This window comes from Hippocampus zosterae, chromosome 6 (genome assembly GCF_025434085.1).
Source record: "Hippocampus zosterae strain Florida chromosome 6, ASM2543408v3, whole genome shotgun sequence".
Lineage (NCBI taxonomy): Eukaryota > Metazoa > Chordata > Actinopteri > Syngnathiformes > Syngnathidae > Hippocampus > Hippocampus zosterae.
Window position 1 is genome coordinate 766,798 of NC_067456.1, and position 18,355 is coordinate 785,152.

An 18,355-nucleotide genomic window follows, 5' to 3' on the forward strand; every position below is an offset into this window, starting at 1 on the left:
TTTACTTTTTGCGCATTTATGTCAAAACAATCAATTACGAGCCAACAATGGGGGTGTGGGGGGGGGGGTAATTTATATTTGCATTTAAGTTGACTTTTGCTTCTGTTATTCACATCTAGTGCAAATATCAAAATGTGCACAAATAAAGCGCCGTTGACAGAATCTCATCTTAGGTTACGTGGCCGCGTGCTTGGCGAGCGCAAACGCGCCGTATCGTCCACCCGGACTGGGGAACGCCTCCCTGATCCTCGTCACGCAGCAGCGCGGGATGGCGGGGCGGCAGTCGGCCGGCGGCTCGCCCAACCTCCAGGCCACGTACTGGCGGTAGGCGCAGCGGCGCAGCGCGGCGCCGTCGGGCGGCGTCGGCGTGAAGGGTTCCCGGTAGAGGATCAGCGCCTCCAGCAGGGTGCGCTGAAGCGAGAGCTTGTGGAAGAGCGCAGACGAGGCCACGCAGGGGCCTTCGCTGCCGCGCCGGCAGCACAGCTCCTCCTGGGGGATGGGGGAGGCGCTGCAGCCACCGCACTTGCACCAGCTCGGAGGAGGACTGGAGCAAGGTTGGGAGAAGGTAGCCGGGAAGGACCGAGGCTCGGTTAGGAGGCAGAGGGTTGCCGTCATGTGACCTATGTCCTCCTGGTTGGACAAAGACGAGATGTTGCTTGCAAACGTGTTGATAGGATGACGCGCTAAACTGCTAAAAATGTCTGGGGACCACGCGATATCTGCTGATATCAATTGATACCAGGTCCTCACAAGTTGATATCACATAAGTATCAAACGGGAGTGAAAATGCTGAGCACAGACCTAAGTGAGCACGTTGACAAATGATAAATGGAATTGTACCCGTCGTGCCTGAACACCAATGCTCTTGGCGTCCTGTAGCCGTTTCTTACGAGACATTTTTACCAGACGGATGTCGTCCTCGTCCACGTACGACACGCACAGGATGCACTGTAACGCAGGCCAAGACACAAAAATTGTATGCAAACACGCCGCTTGAAATGTGGCACATGACGACGCAAAGCACGTCTAACCTCCTTTTTGTCTGGGATGGACTCCACTTTCCTTTCAGAGTAGTTCTGTCCCTCCTCAGCCACGTAGCAGCTTGTTCCGATCAGCCAGTCGAGCAGAATTGTCGTCTGCAAGGACGGGTGACGACACAGTTGGCGCATCAAACGTTGAGCACTTCTTTTGATGCAGCCCAACAACATATTGATAGTCGTATTTGTTGTAACATGCGGCGGTACGGAAACCAGGTGTGTACCAATGGGCGGTATGTCGATACCAGCCGGAACACACTGATACCAAGTAGAAACGTGTCGATACCTGTAAAATTCAGGCCCGAGTGCATTGATGCGAGGGGGGAGCGTGGCGCTACGAAGTCATACCGGGGGTGAAGCGGTTCACCACCAATGGGCGGTATTTTGATACCAGCCGGAACACACCGATACCAAGTAGAAACGTGTCGATACCTGTAAAATTCAGGCCCGAGTGCATTGATGCGAGGGGGGAGCGTAGCGCTACAAAGTCATACCGGGGGTGAAGCGGTTCACCAACAATGGGCGGTATTTTGATACCAGCCGGAACACACCGATACCAAGTAGAAACGTGTTGATACCTGTAAAATTCAGGCCCCGAGTGCATTGATGCGAGGGGGGAGCGTGGCGCTACAAAGTCATACCGGGGGTGAAGCGGTTCACCAACAATGGGCGGTATTTTGATACCAGCCGGAACACACCGATACCAAGTAGAAACGTGTCGATACCTGTAAAATTCAGGCCCGAGTGCATTGACGCGAGGGGGGAGCGTGGCGCTACAAAGTCATACCGGGGGTGAAGCGGTTCACCCCAAGTTTTAGCTGGTCGTTAACATTGATACCGGGTGGGATTCATGTCGATATCGGGTGATGCTTTGCGTGAGGTGAGCTTACCAGGGCGTAGTAGGACAATGTGGAGCCGATGTAGATAATAAGCTGAATGAAGCTGAACTTTCCCGCCTGGAAGAACAATGTACGTTATCAAACCCAGGCAACGACGATATTAAACGTACAAGTATCGTAATAACAGCCGCGACCTGTCCGAAGACCATGATGTCAAAGCGAATGCCAAAAGCTTTGTAAAGTGTCCTCTCCTCCACGCCATCCACCGTCCTGTACTTTGCAAACCTGGCAAATATTTGGACAAACATGAATCGTCACGGCCAAGAACACTTGACCCTTGAGTGGTACCTGAAGTTGAATCCGGGGGAGAGGGTCTTGTTGCTTTCTTTCTGGTCCAGGCGTCTGAAAGAGTAGGCGGGCAGGCAGCGTCTGGTCAGATGATCCAAGTCACAGTCCCACTTGATCTGAATGCCTATCACGCCCCCCTGTGGACCACAAGTGTGCAGGTCAGTGTGCAACACTCGTGTGTGTGACTTTGTTCGGACCAGCGGCAAATGTGTTGCTACAAAAATACACGGCGATACCACTTGATATCTGGTGCAAACATAATACCAGTCTGACGAGACAATACCGGTTGATACCCGGTTCACACTGTCGACCCCAGATGATTGCTGGAGCGTCGGTACCAAATGATACCGCGTGTCGATACCAGCAGTGGGGCAAATGTGTTGCTACAAACATACACGGCGATACCAATTGATATCTGGTGCAAACATAATACCAGTCTGACGGGACAATACCGGTTGATACCCGGTTCACACTGTCGACCCCAGATAATGGCTGGAGCGTCGGTACCAAATGATACCGAGTGTCGATACCAGCAGTGGGGCAAATGTGTTGCTACAAACATACACGGCGATACCAATTGATATCTGGTGCAAACATATTACCAGTCTGACGGGACGATACCGGTTGATACCCGGTTCACACTGTCGACCCCAGATAATGATACAGAGTGTCGATACCAGCAGTGGCAATGTCGATACAACATGTGCTCTGTTGATACGTGTTACACATCGATACCTGGTGATACTCCTGTGGAAGTACACACACGGTATCTGGTGCAAACCAATTGATATCTGGTGCAAACATAATACCAGTCTGACGGGACGATACCCGGTTCACACTGTCGACGCCAGATAATGATACAGAGTGTCGATACCAGCAGTGGCAATGTCGATACAACATACTCTGTTGATACGCTTTACACATCGATAGCTGATGCTACTGCTGTGGAAGTGCCCACACGCTAATACTCGGCGTGACGATGTCAAAACGGAATGGTACCAGACTGCCGTTCGCACCTCCACCGCCATGGTTGAGAAGTTCTCCCCAGCCCGGTTGACGACGTCTCCGAGCATGAAGATGGGACACAAAGAGTCGTTAGCGCGCCGACACTTGCGCAGGTACGACTCGGTCATCTCAGGTAAGATGTTCCTCCTAGCAGATACGACCACAACATACGTGATGGCGACAGATAAACCCGTTTGATCGGAAAAAAAGTGTGCGTCGGAATGTCACCTGATGAAGTTGAAGGCGGGAAAGCGGATGTTGTTCTTGATGAGCACTGTGAACTTCTCTGCAGATGCCAGTAGAGCAGGCCTGCGTGTGCACACATGCATGACTACCATGACGCCTAGCGTTTAGCACGGTAGGCTAACGCTTTCTCCCGAGTTCTTTTAGCATGCTAGCCCACATGTTGATGACTGGCCCGCATGCTCTCTACCATGTCCACTTAGCATTTTCTATTGACCAGGCAAGCCTACATGGAGAGCAGCGCATTTCTCACTGTAGCATTCAGCAGTGCTATAGAAAGGATGGAGAAGCTGCCCCACGCGGACCTTGGAGGCTTGTTTTTGGCTTCGACGGGACACCAGCCCACCACCTCACACGTTCGGGCCAACGCGTCAAACTTGACGCACGAGCCCGTCTGGATCCCTAGCGGAAGGTGGTCACAAGGTGAGCGTTTTGATGATGTCACATGGAGAAGTAAAACCAAATTACAGTGACTGCGATGGTCCAGGTGAGCGTTTTGATGATGTCACACGGAGAAGAAAAACCAAATTACCGTGACTGCGCTGGTCCCAGGCCCCTCGCTCGCAGTCGCTGTGATGTTGACACCGACGGCCACTTGAGGGAGGCTGAGAGACGAAATGTCAACTTTGTCATGACAATGACGTGAAGATGAGTGGCCGAGACGACACGTCACTATGATGACGGCGTACCTCAGGGCAACGTCCTTGCTTCTGGCTCTTGGTCATGATGATGTTTGTCACCACAAAGAAAGAGTTTTTGTCCTGAGACGACAATAGAGAGTGTCTGTGTGTGAGAGAGGTTGCGATGGTGACGACAAAGATGGGAACAATGAAGTCTGTGTTCAAAAAGGCCCCCCCGACAGCCAGTTTAACTTCGCAACATGAAATTTGGTCGGCATGTCTATCATGAGTAGTGCCGCAAACAAAGTCTTGACATGCTCCCAAACGCACACAAAGTGTGTTATTCACCCTCATAATTACACCCGGGGACAATTTCGTAGTACGAAATGAACCCATCATGCACAACGCACGTTTGTGCTCTGACCTGCAAGAAGCCGCTGTAGTCGGCCTCGTCCCAGATGACTCCCCCCTCGCCAGGCAGCTGCATGTGGGCCACACCCTTCACCTTGGCAGTCACGGAGCTGACCACCTGATCAAATTGTTGATACTTTCTGTTCCACAACATCACCAGGCTAACAATAAAAACGACAAAACTTATTTTGGCAGTTAACCCGCAAGTAAAAAAAGGACTGAAATAGTAGAGTGGGACGTCACCATATGAAAAGCAGCACCGTTGCGTTCAGCGTCCACTTGAGCGAGCCCAGCCGGACGCTGTGGATGCGGACGAGTTTGGTGGTCTCGTAGCTGCAAAGCGCGACCATCTTGCAGCTGCCGACCAATTTCTTTGACCAAAACCATCAAACAGTCGCCTGTGTTGTTCTCACTTGCACAAGTCACGTGGCCTCATTTGATTGAAAACCCGCAGCTGTGAAAAGTTGGTTTGGAAAAAGGGGTTGGGTTCTTTTGTGTATGACGTAAACACGAGGGAGCTTTAAATAATTTTGTGAAATGTTTTAATGTTTGCGATCGTGAAAACAAAAATACGCGAAAAGTTTAAAAAAAAAGGAGAAAGAATGAAATGGTCAAGTGAAAACAGTGGCATCTAGAGGTTTTGAGATGTAATTGCAGGCCGTGTCATCTGCTGTACAGTATTTAAATGTGGATGTAAACTGCTGTGCTGTAGAAGTGTTCCCTTTGTTTTTGGGACCCCCCCCCCAAAAAAAAACAAAAAAAACAAAACAAAACACCAAGCACAGATTCTTCTCCTTTGACGAATGTTGTGACCAAAAAAAAACAAACATTAAAAACAATCCACATCGGGTCCACACGACGTAACAAACAGATGATTAAAAGATATTGAAAACAAAGATCATTCGTGAGGTATAACAAGTGGCTTAGACACATATTATTTTAGATGCATTTATTATATTGTAAGCCTAATAACGTAATTACCCCATTTTGGAATGCTTTTGGAAAAAAAGAAATATCACAAAAATTAATTAAACCACAAGAATCCAGATGCCGGACCGTGGCCTGGATGACACAGACATAGAAAAAACCCAAAATTCAATTTTTATACATAAAAAAAAAATCAACAACAACTGATCAGGGTAACAATCAACAGAAACCTGTTACATGTTGAAGCGCAGTCAAAATGGTGCCATCGTTACTGTATGATCATAACAAGTCTTTTAAAAATTAGTGTTTGTTTATTTATTATTTTGACATTCACGAGAAAGTTTTCTTGAATTTGTCCTTGAAGATTTGGGGCAGTCCTGCCTCGCGCAGCGACTGAGCCACGCCGCCGCTCGTCATGATGGCGGCGTTGGCCTCATCGAAGAGTGCAACGCCAACCTCCTCCTTCACCCGCTCGCGCCACGCAGACAGCTTGGGGCGCCCTGAGAACACGTCCACGCCACTGCTCACTGGCTAAACACAACACAAAATATCAAATCATAAGACTATGACAACAATGACAAACATGAGATGGAACAACAGAAAAATCTATTTCCGCCGGAAACCTCATTTGATATTTAGAAAGTTAGGTAGCCAGATTATTGCTCAAGTTTGTTAGCAAGTTGCCTCGTCACACAGTTAGGTAGCTAGTCAGCTACATATTTAGCTAGCTAATTTGTACATTCAGTCAATTAGTTAGCCAGTTGGTGAGCTAGACCATAAGTGTTATTCATTTAGTTAGTGTGTTCACTTATGTCACGTCGCTAATTAGTGACAAAGTCAGTCAGGTTGTTAGTTAGCAAGTCAGTCAGTGCGTTAAGTCAACTAGTTTCTAATGAATTTAACTAGCCAAGCTTCGTTCATTACTTAAGTCACTTGGCTAGATAACTGGATAGAGAGCAAGTCAGTCACGCGGTTTGTCAGTTAGTTAGTTACTAATGTTATTAGTGAGTTCATTTATAACTTAGATAATTGAGACAGTGATCTACTGAGTCAGCTAGTTACTTTCTTGAGTTGCTAGCTAGCTGTATAGCTTGCTGTTGGATCGCAGGGTAGATAATCTATGGGCTAGTTAGCAAGCTGGTTAACTACTTAGTCCCTTCACTGTCTGGTTAGTTAGTTAGCTAGTTACTTTCTTGAGTTGCTAGCTAGCTGTATAGCTGGTTGTTGGATCGCAGGGTAGATAATCTTTGGGCTAGTTAGCAAGCTGGTTAACTACTTAGTCCCTTAACTGTCTGGTTAGTTAGTTAGCTAGTTACTTTCTTGAGTTGCTAGCTAGCTGTATAGCTTGTTGTTGGATCGCAGGGTAGATAATCTTTGGGCTAGTTAGCAAGCTGGTTAACTACTTAGTCCCTTAACTGTCTGGTTAGTTAGTTAGCTAAAGAAAAAACATTTGGTGTCAGCCTGCTTCCTCTGGGTGCCAGGGCTGGCCCACCACATCCAGCAGATAGAATTGTCCTGGCAAAAGCCTACTGCGTGGGTCAGTTGTTCGGTATTGTGGCTCCGTCACCTGCATGATCTCAGCCACGGCCACCAGGTCAGCCAACGAGATGGAGGCGCCACACAGGAACAAATTTTCACCCAGGAAATACTTCTCCAGCACGTCCACGGTCTGGCTCAGTTCCTCCACGACTGACGACATCTTGTCTTTGGGGACCGGCTGGCCCATCACTAGCGGGTACATGTTCTGACACACACACACACACACACTTTGGACTGTATGGATTTTTTTGGTGCAGTAGTAGGTGTGTTTATTTCCCTTGTGCAAGGTCGCGGTTATCGTGAATAACTGTTGTAACACTTTACACATGATTGAGCGTGGAGTGGATTTGCCGGGACTTTGACCCCAAAAATGTTGACCCAAAAAAACCCCAACAAATGTAAGCGAACTACCTGGTTTTCTAAATGACTTGAGTACATACCTAACCCGCTAACTAACCAACCGACCGATTCATTTGCCATCTAGCTAAGTGACATTAGTAACAGACTCAATAGATAGCTAACTTATTACATTAATAAGTATTTTTTTTGTTAGCGACCTACCTAAGTAACTAGTCAACAAAGCACACAGCTATCTAAACTAGCAAACAAGCTAACTGCAGCTAACAACAATTTTACTGCGGTTTAGTGAGGACCCGCCTCCATGTTTTTGTTGCGTGTACGTCTTTATCGACATGAATTACAGGAAGTGGTTCATACCCGTACATATAAAGCGGAGGTAGAAAGCAAAGTGTTAAACGGGTAGCGGCGGCGCCCTACCTTGAGCAGGAAAACCTTTGACCCGTGGGCTCGCAGGTTCATCTGCTGCCAGGACAAATACTCATTGACCCGCGCCCGCTGCCGCAGATCGGCTGGATACCAGTGGTCAGGAATGCGGGATGCGTGCTTCTCAGCCAAGTACTGAAGGATGGCCACGCTGGAAAAAGCAACATTAGCTACTTCCACACAACTTCCTGATCAGCGCGTTGAGGTCCACGGCGGGTGGTGGTGGTAGCGCAGCGGTGGCTCCGAATGTAAAGACGAAGCCACCTCTTAGACCAGGGGTGGGCAAACTTTTTGGCTCGGGGGCCGCATTGACTTTTAAAATTTGAGAGAAGGGCCAGGTCAGCATGAGCTACGGTACATTAAAAAAAAACTGCATTTGTTGACAGTCCATATCAAACATCAACAGAACAAAAGCATGAAAGTACGGTATTAATATACTTTTTTTAAAATGACAAAAGTGTTGTTGAAGTGTTGACCTATTTTAGCCTGCGCATCGCTGCAGACGGGTTGTGATCAGACCAGTAGAAGTAGAGCGATACAGAGGTGCTAGGTGGTCGAAAAGATTGCCCCGCCCCCCCCCCCCCACCCCGTGTTCTGCAACTTCAAGTCAATGCGCCACCTGGTGGTGAAATGCCTGTCATTACAAGTCCAATTGAAATGAATGCAATCATTCACACCGAACCTTAGTTGTGGCCCAACCTTCTGCGGGCCGGATTAATAAGACCAACGGGCCGGATCCGGCCCGCGGGCCGTATTTTGCCCACCATTGTCTTGAAAGTGGGGGAATTCTCAGGCTCACCTTGTCGCCATCATTGCAAGTGGCTAACCTTTCACAAATGATGAACAGGTGACTTGAATTAATCGCCCGAAAGGTGCTAACGTCCGACATGACGGCTCTCTCGTTTTCTCCTCTCACACTCTCACTGCTGAGAAAACGTGCGCTTATTCCAAAACTCGCTTTTACCTCTCCGTCAGGATGAAGTCGCCGTCCTTCATGACCGGAACTTTCCGTACGGGGCTTATCTTCCCAAACTCTTCGCCATATTGCTCCCCTTGCATGCACACACACACACAGCAAAACAGTTGTTTGCATGGCCGGTGACTTTGCGGCAAGTCAACATGTGCGTGTGTGCGTGTGTCTTACCTTTGGCCAGGTCGACCATCTTGAAGTCGAAGGGAATCGCGTTCAACTTGGCAAACATGAACACGGAGCGGCACGGCTGCGAGAGAAGATCCATATACAACTCCATCTTGACTGAGTGACAGCACGGGCGCTGTGGTTTTTGTGGCACGAGCGAGCCACGCCCCCTCCACCCCCCCCCCCCCTTTCTGGAGGCGGAAACGGGCCAAAGGTTTCATCGGGGTGAAGTCCGCATCGTCTCACACTTGGTAACAACAACCGCCGCTGTTTACAAAGTGCTGCACACGGTGCAAATATCGTACAATACAAAAATCGCTTTTGAGACCAGTTTGAAAGCTGGGCGGTGAGGGGGGCTTGCCGAATGTTCAGTGGGGGGGTCATTCCAATGAGGGTGAGCGGCAACGGAAAAGCCTCCGTCCCCTCTCGGGGTTATGTGACGCGTGTTTATGTGCCAAATGGATATGGGAGTCGTGACCTTGTAGTCACGTGACCTATTTCTTATCAGAATTTCTACAAGGTACGGGACGGGTATTAAACTCAAGGCCCCGGGGGCCAGATGCGGGCTGCTGCCTCATTTTAAATATATCGAGAGAGAAAGGCTAGCATCATTTTTCAGTGTTTGCAGCTACCAGCGTCGTCTCAAAGTGGCTCTTTTGAGTGTCAACAATTGCCGAGCCCTGGTTTCTTACCAGTTGCCGAGCCCTGGTTTCTTACCAGACCGCTGCGACCTGTCTGGTTTTTCCGGCTATCTAATATGCTCAAAACACACACTTGTCATTACACACCTTTTTTTTTTTTTAATGGACCATACCTTACATCAAAACGCCACCTTTCACTTTCAGATGCATGTTTTTTTGCACATTTTCAAGCTGGAAAAGTCTCACTCAGCAGCAGGCGGAGCGCTGACATGTGTTTCCAGTTAACAACCGTGTTGTGAAAAGCCCCCCCGGAGACATCGATCAGATTGCGCACTGGGTCGAGAGTGCAAAAGAGGAAAAAGGAGGACGGACGAGCCGTTTGTGGAGGAAATACTTGTGATTCTCCAGGGAAGTCAAAGACGGGGGGGGTCACGACGTTGCGTTTCAGGGAGCGGGCGCCGGGCCGCCTTCTGGAACCTGCCATTGGTGGTCCGTGAAGGTGGGCTTCTCCAGCATTGGGTCAAAAAGTGAAGCGTCATGAATGATGCCTTGGGTGTCCTTTGGTGCGGTTTGTCTCATTTAGCGTGTCAGCTTGTGACATGTAAGGCATTTTGGCTGGCCGGGGGATCTAACAGAGGGCGGGCTGCGCCGTTGTGGCCCTCCGTTTAGTTACCTACCAGTCAAAGCAGCTGCATTTTCTGTTACGTCGTTTGTCATCAGGTCTTGTTGGTCATGTTCTCATTGCCAGGTTGCTTTCTCTCATTCCACGTGATGACATTCGGCGCCATCTAATGTTATGTCAGTGACGTGGCCTGTCATGCCGCTGCCGTCCGGTAGGTCTCGTCCTACAAAGTTGCCTGGTTGTTTGTTTGCTTATGGGAAGCTGATTGGCGGTCTTATCAATTCAATTCCTGACTGCTCATCATTTCCGGAACATTCCGGATTCTGTGTCCGTGTCTCAGCCGGAATCTCAGCCGGAATCTTTCGACACCGAGTTAGTCCGTGTTTGTAAGGAATTTTTTCTGCATTTCAGCAGTGAGTGCGGCTCGCGTGATGGACTTTGTGTGGTCTTCTCTTGTATGGGGTGTGGTACTTTGTGTACTTTTGCAAGTTGTACGGTAGTCAAGGCAGATTGCTTCTGTGTACATGACATTTGGTGGTTTCTACATATTATATTTAAATATATATATTTAGAAAGTGTTGTACATGGAACAAATATCCTATCTGTGTTTTGAAGGGCTTTATGTAATATTTGTGACTTGATGACGCAGATTGTATGTTGAGATTGTTGCTCGTTTGTCTAGTTGGAAAGACAACAAATGTCGTTTGATTGCGAGTTATGTCGTTTGTCTTCGGCACAACAGTTCGCGTCATCTGTGATCGTCTGTCGTTGAGTTTTCGATTTCTGTGGTTTGCGCCGTACTTTCCGCCATTTTTTTTTTAAAAACATGCCGCGTGATAGTTTTGTAGTTTGGATGAACTCCCGCATTTTGAGTTTCTGTGCTTTTATCATCGATTATGTCGTTTTTCCACGCCAGTTTATGAGGTCGTTTCATGACAGTTTGGTCGTTTGTCAGGGACAGTGACACAGAAGAGTCGGAGGGACGGTGAGAAAACACGTGCGCAGTTCTTTCCCAGCGTTGTCTCCACGGCTTCATTTTAGGAGTTCACAAGGAGAGCGTACGGAGCCGATCGATCACTGTGAAGGAGAACAATGACATGACATGAACAACGATATCCACGCCAAAAAACAGGCCAAAAAACTAAACAGTGATCGTTTTCAGTTCCAAGGAGGGAGGTCCTTGTCCTGAGATAAGCTTCGAGTCTCACGTGGAGAAGGTACGAGCCCCCCGGGCCAAGGTTTCAAACGCTTCTCATTTCTGAGAAAGTCCGGTCCCGAGTAAAGGGTCTGGTCCCCAGTTATGGTTGTAGTCAAGAAAGAAGGTTCAAGTCCCGAGAAGGCATCAGTCCTGAGAGAACGGTCTCGTCCCCATGGAAAATTGTCATCTCAAGAGAAACCGTGAGTCCCAAAGCAACACTCTCATCCCCAAAGAAGCTTCCACTCCTGAGAGACACTTCCGGCCTCAAGAAACGGTTCTCGACACAAGAGAAGTGAGAGACCGGGAGAAGGTGCCCGTCCTGAGAGAACAGTCCAGTCCTGAGAGAAGTTTTTCGAACCGAGATTTCAGTCTCCAAAGCTGCTTCTAGGCAAAAGATAATAAGGTTTGAGGCCCAAGTGAAATTGTAGTCCGAAGGAAAAAAAAGCTGTAACCCTGGAGGAAGGTTCTCATCAGAATGAGGTTTCCAGTCCCCGGAGAAGCTTCCAGTCACAAGGTACGGTCATAGTCCCGGGAAGTTGCCGTCTTGAGAGAAAGTACTTGTCACAAGAAGATTTCAAGAAGGTTCAAGTCCTGACATACGGTTCTCGCTTCAAATACAGATTGCGGTCCCAAGAAAAGCTTCCAGTCCTGAAGGGGCTCTCGTCCCGAATGAAGGTTCTACTCAACAAGGCAAACTTCTAGTCTCGACAGAAGGTTGGAGTCTCAAGTGAAGGTTCTGGTCTCAAGAGATGGTACTCGTTACCGGACAGGGTTCTGAGAGGAAATTCTCATCCCAAGAGAAGGATTGAGAACCAAACAAAGGGCTGGAGTCTCAAGAGAATGTTCTAGCCTTGAAAGAAGGTTCTGGTCAACTGAGGTGGTTTCAGTCCAGGGAAAAGATTTTGGTCATGATAGGTTTTCACGCCAAGGATAGATTCCAGTCCACGGAGAAGCTTTCGGTCCCCAGCGAAGGTTCCAGTCATGGGAAAGGATTCTCATCGGGAGAACCCCCGACAGAAGGTTGGCGAGCCGAGTGAAGGCACGAGTCACCGGTCAAGGTGACCTTGTAGTCCCGAAAGAAGCTTCTTGACCAAAGTAGTGATTGCAGTCCCGAGAGAAGCGGCAAGGGACTCGGTCTAAAGACTAGCAAAGGTTCGCTGGCCCCGCAGTGAGACGCGGGCTCAAGAGAAGATCATGTGCACGTGTATGTCCTGACCTTCCTGCGGATGAGCTTGCGTCTGGGCTTCTTGACGAGCTCCTCCTGGAGTCGGCTGACCTCGCAGTAGAGCTCCAGCTCTCGCTTCTGCATCACGTCCTTCTCCTGCCACAGGGTCATGTTTTCTCCCAGCATGTTTTGCAGCTGATGCATCTTCTCGCTGTTCTGCTCCCGCTCTTGCTGCAGCACCTTGCCCATCTTGTCCTCAAACACCACCTCCATGTTCCTCATGGTCTCCGCGATCATGCTGCCGGGACAACAAGGTTCACGTTCCGCCCTGGGGTGACGCGGGAGGCTCGAGGGAGGAAGGGGATGAAGGAAGGAGGGCTTACTTGGTCTTGTCTCGCTCCGCTTCCTCCCTCAGGCGGCGGACGGTCGCCTCCTGGTCCTGCTTCTGCTTTACCAGCTTCTCCTCCAGAGCCACCAGCTGCCCGGCCTGAGCTTCCAGCTTGCCCACTGACAAGAAGGACGCAAAGATACCCGACATGTCACTTGGACGAGACTCTGCGGTTTGGACGTGGTCGGTGCCGAGTGGCTCTCATCGCGTTCTCACCTTGCATGCTGATTTCCCCATTGAGCTCCTGTATGTGTGCCTCCAACTGCGCCACCGTGGCCTCCAGCTGCTCCATGCTCTCCTTTTGCCGCTCCGCCGCCTCCTGCTGGCTCTCCACCTGCTCCATCAGCATCTCCACCTTCTTGTCCTTGGCATCCAGCGTGCGTTTCAGGTAGCGCGTCACGTCCGCCTTGTCCTTGCGGAGCACCCGTTGCTCGTACAGCAGGTCCTGCACCTGGTTCTCCAGCTCTTCGCATTTGTTCTGACAACTGGCAGAAAAAGGGGTAGTTAGCTTAAATTTGTTGGGGGGGGGGTTTTGGGTCAAAATTTTTTTGGGTCAAAGTCCCGGCAAATCCACTGCACGCTCAATCATGTGTAAAGTGTCTCAACAGTTATTCACGATAAGCGCGACCTTGCACAAGGGAAATAAACACACCTACTACTGCACGCTAACAACCAAATGTACTTCGACGGTTGTGAAACACGTGAGCAACGCAGAGTACGGTCTACTTCAAGGGCGTTCTCCCGTGTACTTCCCGTGTACTTGTTCAATCTGCGCCCCGGATTCCGACCTTTTCCCTCACGGATCATTTCCTTGTCAAGCCTTTACGAGTATCCCACTGATGCATCTTTTGGTTCGAGCGAGTTGACAAGAACCTGCTCTATTCCGCGAGGGATCCATTTTCTGACATGTTACGGTCTAAACCAGTGACCGAATCATAATCCAGATGTTTGTGTGTTTCTCCACTGTCAAATCCAAACGAGGGAAATATTTTTCTCAACTCCAATTCATTTACTTAGAAGAAAAAAATAATTTTATTATTAACATTTAACAACCTTTCAAGCCCAAATAGAAGCTACGTTGCTTAATTTAAATTTTTTTTTCTGTTTAAACGCCCCACAGAAAAGCTCACAGGCTACCGCGCAAGCTAGCATTGTTGTCTATGAATGATCTTACTTTTCCAGCTGCTCCTCCAAATATCGTATTTGTGTTAGGAACAACTTGTCCCCGTCCAAAAGCTCGGTGATTTCGGCCGCCATGGTTAATAGTTTATTGATTTTTTTTTATTTATTTGATTAACTGTCTTAAAAATTGATTGTTGTCTGAAATGAAAACTCAGGATGTGACAAGCAGGTAGGGGAGCTGAGCGGTGCTGCCTTTTGGCACCTCTCGAAAAACCTCAACTTTGACCAGACATTCGGCTCGTACGCATGTTTAAATCCAATTCAAATGCCGGTCCCCCCACCACCACCAAGACCCCCGCGTCGGACCGGAACGTCGCGTCACTGCTTTGAACAAGAGACGAGACGTCACAGGCAGAGTTCTCCTTTGTCAACGTGGTTTGTTTGCACTGGTTCTAACGGCCACTAGATGGCGTTCTCGCTCTTCTCGATGGCTTTGTAAGGGCTTGTTTGAGACCGGAAGTTCCTGATTGCGGAGGAGCCGAGATAAGGGCGGAAAGTTGGTGTAAGTCACACACGGAATTAATCATTATTAACGTGACAAATAGAACTAACTATATTGGCTACAATCTTATCTTATACTGTCGATTATTCCCTAGCACAAATCAAGTCAAATGTTGTCAATTCACAGTTACGTGTGGATCTTATCAGTAACTGGCAGCCATTTTATCTCCCTGAGAGTGACGACAAGATGTCATGTGTGTGTGCAGAACTTATTTACCCATCCCTGTGTTTATTCATGTTTTTAGTTCACTTTTTATACATTCTCAAAGATGGTGACAAAACATGGTCAACGTCAATGTTACCCAGCGCCGTACGTATAATGAGAGTCTGGCCAACTCGCTCGACAGGCGCCATCTTGTAGGCCGCCCTGCGTGAACCCAGGCTGCGTAACAGCATGCGCGGGCCGCCACGCGCTTATTTCCAACACAAATAATCGGAGTTTCATCGTGAAATTTGCTCAACATATGGGATTGAAAGCCTTGCCGCTTGTGGATGACCACGCGTGCTTTTGTTATTATTTTCCTGGGAAAGACCACGAACGAATCGTGATTTTTTTTTTGATAGCATTCTTATGAGTGAACCCAAATCCCTGCAGATGATGGTGTTCCATCGTTTTGGCTTTGAGATCTGCACAGTTTTTTTGCGTACAATATACAGTTTACGCACTGAGCCGGTTATATGGGAGAGAAGTGCTAGCAGCGAACAGAGTATTTCTGTAGCATAAACATTAAGTGTTAGCATGACTCCAGTTTAGCAGGGGACCTTCTCCGCCTCTTCTTGCTGTGAATTACACAGCATGTCTTCCTGTAGATCTGACCTTGCCTTTCTGCTGTAAAAAAAAACATATAAAAACTTCTTCTTTCTTCTTTCTACCTACATTCTTGCTGCTGGAGGCTGTAAATTTCCCCAGTGTGGGAAAAAAATCTTATCTTAAATAAATAAATGCTACAATATACGCAACGTAAGAACCTTGCTATAGTTTTAATGACTGTCCCACTTTTCTTGGTTTTGTGTGAAGGAAACTTGGCGAATCAAGAGCGGCTCTTCTTACGAAGCTCCGATTTTCAAGATGGCCTGCAGAAAAGCCCCCCCTGCCGCTGACCACAGCGTGACCATCAGGAAGTACGTGACGTTCCTTTGATGTCTCAAATTTGACGCCGTCACCTCATTAGCTCCCGCGCGAATGGCGAGCACTCAAACGGGGGGGCCCCCCGTCGGAAGCCGAGGATACTGTTTAATGCCTCCACGCGCGCAACCGCAGGTCCTGGCATCTGCTTCTTATTAAGACGCACACATGCTCTTAGTTTGAATGTTTGGAGAAACAAAAAAATTCAACCAAGGCTGACATCAACAAAAAAAATAAGAAAATAGGAAGCATGATTCTGCCGCCGCTGCCGTGATTGATCTCATAGGACATAGGAATAGATTACCACATCGCATAATCAGCGGACACGTGACCTTTGGCGACCTTCCGTCGTGCTCCAGGACCACCCACAAACACCAGCGAACCTTTGATTGGAGTTTTTGAGTTTCATGGCGAGACATCACACCGATGCCGCGTTTCCATCGATGGAACACTTCAGAACTTCCATCTGTTGAGTGCAGGTGGTTCAAATTTGGCCCGATTTCAATCGCCTCGGTCAAAATGGCTAAAATGGTCACGTCAAACAAAAGTGGCAAACGCACTCGCCGTCTTTGCGAGGATGGCTTTTACTCACACTTGCCCGTTAGCGGCTAGCATGAGCATCTCAACATCCTTGTCCCCGCCAATGTTTGTCTTCCGGACTTATTGCTCCAAAATCCTTGAACGTCCGCCACAGTTGAGATTGTACACCTCAAAGTCAGCCTTGGCTGCTCCCCTGTCATGTGGTGTTCCACAGGGCTCAATTCTGGGGCCTCTGCTGGTCCCTCTCTCTGGAATGAGCTCCCACTGAACATTCGGCAAGCGTCCTCGCTGCCCATCTTTAAAGCCCTCCTCAAAACTCACTTGTATTCTTTGGCGTTCGACTCAGCATGACTTTGATTTGTTCTTGATTTTACTGCTTGGTGCTTTCTACCGCCTTTATTACCGATTCGTCTTACTGTTTATTGTGTATGTTAAATCGCTCCATGTACAGCACTTTGGATGCAGCGATGGCTGTAAGAAAGTGCTCCAGAAATACTCTTGACTTGACTTGACAAAGATAATGTCGACGTTAGAAATAAAAGTAGCCCAAGCAACTTTATTTCTCTTTTTTCATTTTTTTTTGCCATTTGTGTGACGTCATCATGTTATCATTGACGCGATTGTATTGCCATCCCGGAAGCGGATGCGGGTCGCTTCGGGCCTCCGATGTAAGATAAGTTGCTCCTTTATTCAGCCCGCAATGGAAAACATGAACAAAATATGACGGCCAGCATTGAAAAATAAAAAACACCCCAAAATTGGATGAGTATTTTTTTTTTCTCCGCCACGTCAGCGTTTTGTGTACTTCCGTGTTTTTAGTTATACATTTGCATATTATGATTGATGCATTGATTATGCTTGCAATGAAGAACGCTTTTAATAGAAATATAAAGCTTCATCGCATTTATAATCAAAAAATGCTGCGCGGCAGTTGAGGGGCGGAGCCACCTTTCTGGGAAAGTGGTCGGGAAGAGATTAAGTACGGAAGACTAAACAGGAGCAAGGTCGGACGTGCGCGGAACTGTCAACAGCAGCTGCAGCTTGGGTGTTTTGTTCATGATTGCGCACCCCCCCCCCCCTACCAGAATTGAGTCTCCTGTCAAATTGATGGACCTGACCGCGTCCCACAGCGGCGCAAACGCCCAATTCAACCCAATGCTACCGGTGCAAAGTTGAGCAAAATACCAAAAGAAGGAAAACTCCACAATGCGCACCCTTAGAATGCGTTTGGCGCTAAGCTAAGCTAAGCTAGCGCCCCAGAACGTGGCCCGTGTCTCTTTCCAATAAGGGCTTCTCAACCCTTATTTTTTTTCTTGTCGCATTTGTCCATGCGGCTTTGTCGATCTGTTTGCATTTCCTTTGCAAGGGGATCTGTGTTGCGTCCTCTCGTCGCGCCTTCCCAGTCGCGAGTCCGGGTCACGTCCTTCCAGATGGCGGCCCCTCGCAACCCGGCGCCAAGGTTGCTGCCTTCTTCTCTTAATTGAGATCCTCTGTCGCGTGCTGGAACGCTTCCATGGCCTCGTTTGGGAGAAAAAAAAAAAAAAAGGAGTGGAAGCCATGTGTGCCGTGCATGTGTGTGTGTGTTTACGTCCTGAGACTGAGCAGTGCGGTGCGATATGAATCACTTTTTTTTTTTTTTATCAACGGTTCCTTTTCAAGCGCGCTCATGAAAGACGAGCGCCCGCGTGCTCGCTCTTGTAATTACATGAATGATTTCAATGTGATTCACAACCCTTCCACCGCACGATGTGGTCACAAAGGCCCCGCTTGCAACCCCCTACCCGAGTCCCCCCCCCCCCTGGCCCCCGAGCCCCACTTTTATGTCCCAGCTGCAAAAATAAAAGTTCCCCTTATGGAAACGGGATCATGCTGCTTACTCACATCAAGAAGTGATTGATGTCGGCTTCTCTATCGAGACACACACACACACACACACACACACACACACACATATCTATGGACGTATTACATCTTCACACATTCACAAGCATTTCTGTTCCATGAACTAAAAGTACCAAATCTAAGATTAAGATATCCTTTATTTGTCCCACACTGGGGACATTTAACAGCCTCCAGCACAGTGGCAATACAACCAAAGGTTC

At 48.4% G+C, this 18,355-nt stretch overlaps 3 protein-coding genes and 1 long non-coding RNA gene across 10 annotated transcripts; 1 reads left to right on the forward strand and 3 right to left on the reverse strand.

The window, feature by feature from the left end:
- Window positions 1-59: 59 nt before the first annotated feature.
- Window positions 60-5,330, reverse strand: p2rx7 (purinergic receptor P2X, ligand-gated ion channel, 7). 7 transcript variants are annotated; one of them, XM_052068964.1, is made up of 13 exons: window positions 4,764-5,330; window positions 4,517-4,621; window positions 4,162-4,233; window positions 4,005-4,077; window positions 3,778-3,874; window positions 3,458-3,538; window positions 3,241-3,376; window positions 2,225-2,361; window positions 2,071-2,161; window positions 1,928-1,993; window positions 1,032-1,136; window positions 841-948; window positions 60-630 (listed from the first exon to the last, which is right to left on the reverse strand). In XM_052068964.1, exons 1-13 carry the CDS (start codon window positions 4,851-4,853, stop codon window positions 175-177), a joined length of 1,617 nt encoding a protein of 538 aa, XP_051924924.1. In that variant the 5' UTR covers window positions 4,854-5,330; the 3' UTR covers window positions 60-174. The 7 variants fall into 7 exon arrangements, with proteins under 7 accessions (XP_051924924.1, XP_051924923.1, XP_051924922.1 ...); XM_052068963.1 differs by having other exon boundaries at window positions 4,162-4,188; window positions 4,517-4,664; window positions 4,747-5,330; XM_052068962.1 differs by having other exon boundaries at window positions 4,517-4,664; window positions 4,747-5,330.
- Window positions 5,331-5,437: 107 nt separating this feature from the next.
- On the reverse strand, window positions 5,438-9,049 carry gstt1a (glutathione S-transferase theta 1a). The gene is made up of 5 exons (XM_052069097.1): window positions 8,897-9,049; window positions 8,717-8,804; window positions 7,747-7,903; window positions 6,998-7,174; window positions 5,438-5,961 (listed from the first exon to the last, which is right to left on the reverse strand). Exons 1-5 carry the CDS (start codon window positions 9,000-9,002, stop codon window positions 5,761-5,763), a joined length of 729 nt encoding a protein of 242 aa, XP_051925057.1. The 5' UTR covers window positions 9,003-9,049; the 3' UTR covers window positions 5,438-5,760.
- Window positions 9,050-12,543: 3,494 nt separating this feature from the next.
- On the reverse strand, window positions 12,544-13,253 carry LOC127602099 (golgin subfamily A member 6-like protein 6). Its single transcript, XM_052067951.1, has 3 exons — window positions 13,121-13,253; window positions 12,900-13,023; window positions 12,544-12,814 (listed from the first exon to the last, which is right to left on the reverse strand). The coding sequence occupies exons 1-3, from the start codon at window positions 13,251-13,253 to the stop codon at window positions 12,544-12,546; spliced, it is 528 nt and encodes a 175-aa protein (XP_051923911.1).
- A 459-nt stretch (window positions 13,254-13,712) lies between these two features.
- Window positions 13,713-15,895, forward strand: LOC127602785 (uncharacterized). Its single transcript, XR_007962859.1, has 2 exons — window positions 13,713-14,586; window positions 15,606-15,895. It is a non-coding gene; the product is annotated as an uncharacterized LOC127602785 (long non-coding RNA).
- The last annotated feature ends 2,460 nt before the right edge of the window (window positions 15,896-18,355 follow it).